The sequence below is a fragment of the Castor canadensis genome, chromosome 11 (assembly GCF_047511655.1).
Source record: "Castor canadensis chromosome 11, mCasCan1.hap1v2, whole genome shotgun sequence".
Taxonomy (NCBI): domain Eukaryota; kingdom Metazoa; phylum Chordata; class Mammalia; order Rodentia; family Castoridae; genus Castor; species Castor canadensis.
Genome location: NC_133396.1, coordinates 89,985,781 through 89,994,961, shown reverse-complemented (window position 1 = coordinate 89,994,961; position 9,181 = coordinate 89,985,781). Strand labels below are relative to the sequence as shown.

General features: G+C 41.2%; 1 protein-coding gene across 5 annotated transcripts in view; it reads left to right on the top strand.

The window, feature by feature from the left end:
* Positions 1-5,974: 5,974 nt before the first annotated feature.
* Positions 5,975-9,181, top strand: part of Suco (SUN domain containing ossification factor) — an 81,048-nt gene continuing 77,841 nt past the window's right edge. For 3 of the 5 annotated variants that reach the window (XR_012438829.1, XM_074047464.1, XM_074047461.1), the window contains exon 1: positions 6,133-6,340. Coding sequence is in view for 4 of the 5 variants with exons in the window: in XM_074047464.1 (XP_073903565.1) it covers positions 6,279-6,340 (62 nt within the window). In the remaining variant the exon portion in view is untranslated. Of the gene's footprint in view, positions 6,341-9,181 lie in introns of all 5 variants that reach the window. The other 2 variants (XM_074047465.1, XM_074047462.1) reach the window with 1 other exon arrangement.

Sequence of the window (9,181 nt, the reverse complement as noted above, 5' to 3'; positions counted from 1 at the left end):
AAATATCTGTCTCAGCACCTTTTATAGAAGAAAAGCTCAATAAATAGTTGTTGAACATTTTATTTCTCCATGTTAAGCAGGGTTAGGTGGAACCAGAAAAATGTAGTCAGATACAATCAAATAATGTTATGCAAAAAACCTTATTTGACAATTTGTAGAGGAAGAGATAGCTGGCTACAGGGGCTCTAAGCTAGTCAGTTGCATCATAAGGCTTGCTATTCTTGGCAATTTAAATTACAGAGTAGATTATCATTCAAATGATTAAACAAATCAAATAAAATTAGCTGTAAAAATTGTGATTATAAAAATCATTTTGAGCCCTCAAAATAAAAAATTATTGCGTTATATATACAAAACACACGACCCTTCTCATAAGGAATTTGTATACTGCTTAGGAAGACAAAACATAAACAAATGAATATTAAATGAAAACAGTGTCACAGGGCACAGATATTTCAGGACATGACAAGCAGTGTGTGAGAAGATTGAGTCATGAAAGTTAAAAATGGTAGATAAGGACTGAACCATCAACTGGGTTGGATTTTGAAAGACTTTTAGTGACAGGCCAAGGAATTAGGAATATATTTGACATATATTTAAGACCAATAGGAAATAATTGCTTCAAAGAAAGGACATTACGAACTAAAGTTTTAGGTAGCTTTATCTGAGAGTATTGTACAAGAGGTATTAAGCAGCACAAAATTTGGAATCCCCAACACATTGCCTTTAGTTGCTACTTTCCTCTACCTATCTGCAATCTTATACTTGCAAAACCTTGATAGATACTTCCAGTAGAAACCAAAACCCAATACTGTGCTTCTAAAACCAAACTAATCTCCCCTGAAAGCCTGGTGCTATCATTTGAATGTGACCCCCAAAGTTCATGTGTTGGAAACTCAGTCTCCAATGCAACAGTGTTGAGGTGTGGGATGTTTACAAAGGTGATTGCCATGAAGGCAGAGTCCTCATGAATGGATTAATGTTATTATTGCAAAAGTGGGTTCCTGTTAAAAAGGTGTTTGGTGAGCCAGGCATGGTGGCACATGCCTATAATCCCAGCTACTTGGGAAGTTGAGGCAGGAGGATTGCAAGTTTGAGGCCATAGTCAGTCCAGGCAAGCTGGGTGCAGTGGTACACACCTGTAATCCTAACTATGTGGGAGGCAGAGATTGGGAGGATCACTGTTCAATGCCAGCATGGGAAAAAAGGTTAATGAGACCCTATATTATCAAAACCTGGGTGTGGTGGTGTGCACCTGTTACCCCAGCTATGTGGAAAGTATAAATAGGAGGATCACCAGGTATAAATAACTAAAGCAAAGAGAGGTGGGGGCATGGCTCAAGTGGTAGAGGGCCTCCTTAGCAAGTGTACTACCAAAACAAAGAAAAAAAAGAAACAAAAAGACTGGAGGTATAGTTCAAGCGGTAGAGCACTTGTGAGGCCTTGGGTGTCATCCTTAGTGGAACAACAGAATAACTAAACTAAACTAAAATAAAATGACGTTTGTCTCCTCTCTATCTTTCCCTTTCTATTCCCTCCCTCCCTCACTTCCTCCCTCCTTCCTATAATGTCCTTACCATGTTATGACCCAGCAAGAAATGACCCCTCAATCTTGGACGTCCTTGCATTCATAACTTTGAAACACAGATCTCTTTAATTAACAAAAATGTCCAGTCTTAGGTATTCGCTTATAGCAGCACAAAATTAAGACACATAGAACTCCTGACTTTTCTATTCATGAAATGGTATATGTCTTCTGGAAATGAACCATCTTTGATTTCTTCCTCTTCACCACCCACATGTAATCATCCCTTTCTTCTGATTGGTTCTATTATCAGCTTACTAAAGTCAGATACCTTCAAAATATTCATATGTTAATCTCATGATAAAAGAGTAAATTTAGGGACCCAAACTTTAAACTATTTAATATTTTTGAGACAGGGCTTTACTATGTAGTCCAGGCTAGCCTCAAATTTGAGATCCTCTTGCCTGAGGCTCCCTAGTTCTGGTATTACAGGCATGCGTCACCACATTTGGCTTTAAGTTGTTAATTCTTTAAGAATTATTTTTGTTATTTGCAATATAAACAGAACTGTACAAGCCACCATGGCATTTTGTGATTCTTTTATCCCTAAGGAAATGAGTTTTCAGGTTGTCTACCTTTATCTCCCAAAGTGGCCAAATTATCAGGGTTCTGTTAAGGTAGATTGGCAAAGTAATTTAGGCTCTTTTCAGAAAGACAGTAACTAAGTAAAAGAGATATATGTTATTTGATACACATACCTACATACACAAAAAGAAGAAAATGAAGAGGAGACAAATAGTAAGAAACATTCTGTTTGTATTATATTCATATCTAATTAAATTTAAGTGTTTATTGCCCATTAGCCCTTTCTATTAATTTCTTCTCAATTTCCTGACATGTCTTTCACTGATTTCCAGGGAATTTCTGTTCTAATGGGGTTTTTCTTTGTAAGCATGTAATGTTACTACTGAACAATAGCTGTTCCACTCTAAGATCCTTCTTAGACAGAGTGTTATGGTTTGAATTTGTAATATCCTCCACAGACTCGTGTGTTGTAGCCTAGGGTCCCAGCTGAAGGTGCTATTTTGGGTGGAAGCTTTGGAAGATGGGACCTAACTGGGGACAGGTCCTTGGAGGTATCCTGTCCTGGTCCCTCCTGTCTTTCTTTCTCTCTGCTTCCTGACCACCATTATGTGAACTCCTCAGACTGCCACTTCTCAAACAGTAATCAAAAATAATTCTTCCCCTTAAATTGCTTGTCTCAGGATTTTGTCACAGTGGTGAGAAAAGTAGCTAATATATATTATATTATCTCAGCATATTGTAATATTGAAAGGAGATTTCTCAATTAAATTATGTCCAAATTTGTTACCCATCAAATACCACTCCTTAAATTGGACAAACAGTTCTTCTCTTGGGCTTCTTAACTGATTTATACATGAGATAAAGGACAAAGGAAGCAGTCAGAGGTGTTGGTTTCTTTTCTGAGATCTACTTGTTCTTTTTTACCATGAGCAAGCAGAGTTTCTGATGGTTATCAGGGCAGGGACTTCAGCTGCCCATAATTTGTGTAGTTCACTTTTTGGGAATGGAGGAACTCATATTCACTGTGGAATTTAGACTTTTGCGACTTCCAGATTAATCCAAGGAACTGCAAGGAACACAAGTTATCATGTGTGTGGTCAGTGTTCATAGATTTTATTGGATTGGTAGATTCGGTTACAGTAGAGTCTCTTAACCTTGGCATTTTTTATTTTGGGGACAAATGATTTTTTTTGTTTTTAATAATTACCTTAGACACTATAGGATGTAGAACAGCATCACTGGCCTAACCCAGTAGATGCCAGAGGCACTTCCTTGGTCATGACAACCAAAACTATATCCGGAGGTTAGCAATTACAGCTTGGAGGGACAAACTGACGCAGATTGAGAACCACTATAGAATATTTAAGAGGTGTTGAAAATGTAGTATATACACACAGTAGAATAATATTCAGTGATAAAAACAATGAAATCTTGTCATTTGTAGCAATACAGTTGGAACTAGAGGACATTATTTATGTTAAGTGAAATAAGTTAGGTACATAAAGACAAATGTCACATATATGTGGAAGGTAAAAAGCTGATCTCAAAGAAGTGGAGAATAGACTAGTGGTCACAGAGACTGGGGAGGGTGTTGGGGTGGAAGGAATGGAGAGAGGATGGTTAATGGATACAGGGATGTAGTTGGACAGCAGGAAAAATTTCTAATATTCTACAGCATCATAGGATAACTATGGTTGACAACAATTAATTGAATATCTCAAAGTACCTAGCAGAGAGGATTGAGTGTTCTGAACCCAAAGAAATGATATATGAGGTGATATAGGTATACCCTAATCTGATCACTACACATTGTTTACATGTACTGAAATGTCACACTGTACCCTATAAATATGTACAATTACCACGTGTAAATTAATGATAAAAATACATTTTAAGAAGTGGGTGGACACTTCTGGGTTTGGGATGAGATGGGGCAGGACAACTGGTAACTTCTAAGCTTCAGATGCACATCAATTCTAGTAGAACTTCTTTGGCAGTGATCTACTGAGGATTAGCTAAGGCACACCTGTTCCCTATATTGACTAGCATAGTTTCTGGAGTCAGAAAGAGTGCCCAACATGTTAGAGAATGTCAGATAATCCTTATTCTTCTCTTACTCCTATCTTCTTTTTAACTTGCATATTAACTTGCATTTGATACTGCTGTTGAACAAAATACTTGACTCCTGTAGTGGGAAATAGAGATTATGGATTTTTTTGTCATATACTAAAAATAAAATCTGTTAACAGATCATTGGAACTTTTTCTAATTAATGACAGAAAGGCTAGTTTAGGACGAACTCTTCTAAAACCAAAACTACCATCCTTTGTTGAATTTCTCCGACATCTTGTCCACTTACTTCAAAAAATTATACAAGTAAAGCCATTTAGTACCGTGGGATTTTAAGGAACCACTAATTTGATTTAGAAGGTTCATAAACAAATTCTACAGCTCAAAATTAGGCGTTCGTTGGGCATTTTACTCAAGTTTTTAAAATATGGCCAAACAATAGGTAACACTCACTTTAAACTTTTTTCACGCTAAACTTTATGTTTCAGGGCACAGATAGTGTAACCTTTGTCGTCTTTGCCACTTTACCTCCTCCCTCAACCTGACTGAAATTCTGGGGAAGGTAGTTCAGAGTCTCCAAACAGAAAGACAAAAGGGGAAACAATACTGAGTTATGCTTTATATTTCCTACCTAATAAAAGAAATATCTCTCAGTAAGGATTAATTTCCTTCTTACTGTCAGAATCTGTAACAAACCAGAGACACTGGAAGGGACTTCTATTAGCCAGAGGCCAAATTTCTTGACCTCTTCCTCTACGATAGCAGGACGTTAAGTATTTCAGGCAGAAGGTCCCTACAACTAGTTTAGGAAGGCTGAACAAGCCTGGGGTGGGCACGCTGTACACGTTAAAGCATGGAGCAGTTGTCACTTGTTTGTCCCCCTCCATAGCAGGAGGTGGGTGTAAGAGAGCGCCTTTCCCGCTTTCGGTGAACCTAGCATTTGGAGCGTCTGTCGGTGCCTCGCTCTCCCAAATAGGGACCACAGTTTCCCTCCTGGCCCCATTGTAGCGCACCCAAAGCTCGAAACCAACGGAGCGAGACAAACCCAACCATTCTGAGCAGTCTGGCGGGCAGCGGAATTCTTGCAGAGGGAAGGAAAAGCACAAGATTCTGTTCCAACGCTTTACATGAGATGAAATTTTGACACGCCCCTTTCCCACCAACCAATCAGCATTTAGCTCAGTGGGTTGGACCCGTTGATTCCGGGAGATCGCCTTTTAAATTTCATTAGTGCAGCTCTCTTCTCTCCTCCCCCAGTCATTTTAGGTCATTCCTTGTACTTCATTGCCTTAAAAGAGGAAAACTGTAATAATTCCAAAGCTACTCAGTCTTGCAGAACTCTAGAATTCTGCCATTAAACCCGTGGATTCTAGGAGGAACAAGGAAAGTGAACTGAGGGTTCGAGAAGATAAACTACAACTCCCAAGGGGCTGTGCGCGGAGCCCGCGCACTCAGGGAAAAGGGCCGGGGCGCGGGAAGGCGGAAGGCCGAGGGTCACGGGACTTCCTGAACGGGCGCCAGTAAGTGGGCGGGACGTGGTTGGGCACAGCGTCTGTAGCGTCCGCTCTGGAGCTTCGTGTCCTCCTCCCTCCAGCTTCTCGGCCTGAGACGTCGGCGGGGGCGTGGCCAGTGCGGAGGCTGGTGGGCGGGGAGTGCGAGCGTCGCGGGACGTGGGTGACGCGTCTGCTTCCAGCTCAGCGGTGTGTGAGGTGTCGCGGCCCCGCCAGCGATTGGCTGTTGAGAGGAGAGTACCCGGCGGCCGTTGGTCGCCCGCAGCACGGAGCGAGGGCCGGGGAGGGTGGGGGGGATATGGGGCGGCAGCGGCAGGAGGAGGCGGGCGCGGACGAGCCGGAGGCCCCAGCAGCAGCAGCAGTCCCCGGAGTCTCCCTGTAAAGCGCCCCGGTCCGCGCCGCTGTGGGCCCCTCGGAGAGGGCGGCCTGGACGCGAGCCACTGCCGAGCCGTTCCCCCAGCGCCACAGCTCTTCGGACTCTCGGTCCCATCCTCGCGCTCCTGCTCAGGCTCCTCCATCTTGGCCTTGGCAGTGGCGGCTGCCGGGAGGATGTGCCGCCTTCTGGCAGGGGGAAGAAGGAGGAGAAGATGAAGAAGTATCGGCGGGCCTTGGCCCTGGTCTCTTGCCTGTCTCTCTGCTCCCTGGTGTGGTGAGTAGCCGCGATCTCACGGGAGTTTCCGTGGGGGCAGCGCGAGGGGAGGGAGTCGCCCAGGTCACACCCCCAAGTCATCTTGGTGTGGCGGGTGCGGGTCTCTAAGGCCCCCCGAAAGTAAGGCTCGAACCCACTCCCACTAACCTGGCAGCCCCCTGTGCGGAGATTTTGTAAATTTGCAAAGTGGGAGAAAGGGGGAAAAGAGGGCATCCCCGAGCGCCTTTGTGCTCAGTCACTTGGAGTTGGTGCGCTTTGGGGTGGCGTTGTAATGTGTTGGTGGTGGGTAAATTGCTTCGATTTACCGCCGTTATTTGTGTTTCTAGTGTGGTCAGGGCATAAAGCACGTCAGGTGTGATTTGTTCCAGACCTGCGCTTGTGAAAACGCGAGCCGTCATGCGGTAGGAGTAACGTATAAACAGTAGTTCTCCTGGACATTTCTTGCATGATCTTTGGCCCCGAGTACACTGAGACCTGCTCTTCTTGGAAACTTTGGGGAGCACTTTTTTATTTGGCTTAGATGTATTGTGTACAGTAGTTTTTGTCAATGTCCTTGAGTAATGGAAGGGTAAATACCGTATTTTGCAAGCGGTATACCAGTGCTTTGTCCCTAAAGCCTCAGGGAGTTTCTGTTAATTTCAAACACATTTGGAGTTTATTTTTGAGGAGCAGAGAGAGCTTGTAAGAAGGAATGCTGTCAGTGTGCTTGGAAAAGCCATTCTTTTATTTGGTGACTGAAAAGGTAGCTTTTCAAGTCAAAGCGGTTTTTTATATTAAAATATAGACAAATTGAGTTTCTTGTTTAGCTTATTTCTGCAAAGCACCAACAATATTTTCATTTTCATGGCTACCTAAAGGAATCCAAAGGCACTGAAGGTGTAGAGTTGTTGTTTTCATCGAATATATAAACAAGGGGAAAAGAAAACACTTGTCTGCCTGAGTAATTTGGATTGGAAGGATGATAAAGACTTTAAAGAGCAAAAAGTTTGGCCTCTTGCCTTTCATTTTGAATCCTTTAGATAAAACCAGTGAATCCATTGACACCACTTTAAGTTTAAATTTGTAGGTAAAATACTGAAATCTTGTAATGGTTTTCCAGGAAGCCACAGAGTTGTTTGTACATGATTTATTTTCTTTCTCCTCTCTCCTTGGTCTCGCCCATCCTGGACCATGTTATTCTTCATCAGCGCTTGCTGAAATGGCTGATAAGGCACAGGTTACACTTCTCATTCAAGCTTAAAATGCACCAGTGTTTATGATTTTTTTTTTTTTTTAGTTAGATGGTGGAAAGGAAATCAAGCATTAGAATGTGTTTCATTAAATTTATTTGCAATTTTAAATTAACCATGCTTCTATTGTTTTGGAGAATTTTTGGTTGTCTTCCCTTAATGTATTTTCTTAACTTCATTCTTTAGCAGTCATGACAAGATCATGATCTACCTGCGTGGGGGTGGGAGGAGGGGAGGGAATCAATTTGCCTAGTATTGAAAATAGGAGTCACAAAGTTCTATAAAGTTTTTTGACTTCCAAAGTGAAAAATGGATGCTGAGGGTTTAAGAAAAGAGTGTAAAACTTTTAAGAGACTTCAGTTTAATAAACAATTGGATTAGTATGTTTTGAGATTTGTTTGGGCTGCCAAACAGAGACATTTTAATTATTCTTTTGCGAAGCTATGAAATGCACTACAATAGGATATTTAGGTTTGAGCTTTGTTGGAAAGATGATGGCAAATGAGATTGGAGAAGGAGAGTGGTGCATGGTGATGATTGGCAAGGGTATATTTTGTTCTTTTGAGATATCTTCCTTGGAAAGTTGGTGTTACAACACTGCCTTAACCAGAGGTCTAACTTTGGTGTGCTCTAGTCGGGTTTGTCATCTCTCATCATTTGCATTCCACTTAACAGAAATGGGTGGCTTAAGCCATTGTAGGGCTTAGGCAGAAGGTTTGCAAAAGACTCAATGAACTTCTCTTTAGTACCCATTTTGATCTTGTCATTCAGAAATTGTCCCAAAATTTTGTGACCCATTTCTATTTTGTGGATGGAGTACTATATGTTTATACTACAATATTTCAGTTTCTAAAGTTTTCCCCTGTATCCTACCAATATTCAGAATTTTGTTAACATTTTATATTGTCATAATCTTACAGATCTTGATTATATCTCCTTCCGCTTCTGTCTTTCCTAGAGTACTAACCTTAGATTACCTTCACAGAAAAACCATTGTATCTTCCCCATTGTTCATTCTGGTTGCTATTTTTTCTATTTTTCATGCTTTATATTTTGATTCTTGATTAAGTAGTACAGAGTATTGTAGGTATAAATGCACTGTAGTTGCAGAAGAGGTATGATAGCTAATGTGTATTGTGAGCCATCTTTGTGTCAGCCATGTGGTGTGTACTTACATCTTAGAACCTTTAGTTGTCACAAAACCCTGTAAGGTAGATATTATTAACTTCACTTTACTTTTTACAGATGAGTAAGTAGAGAGGTTAAGTAACTTGGCCAAGGTTAAGCAACTATTAAGTTTTGGAGCTTAGATGTGAACCTAGGCAGCCTGACTCATAATTCAGGCTTCTGACTACCGTGATCTTCCTAGAAGGCCTGTATTATAGGTGTGGTACCACTACTTACTAGATAGGGCTCCTTGGACATGTTACATACTCCTTTGAACTTTAGTTCTTACATCCTCAGAATGGCAAAACCTATCCATTCGTGCTGTTAATAGGAGAAGGAAATGAGGAATCACGTAAGACATATCTTGTAAAACAGAATAGATTATCTATGTATTTTATTGTAAATCATTCAACAGAGATTTTTCTCATGCTTGTGGTGTGCCAGA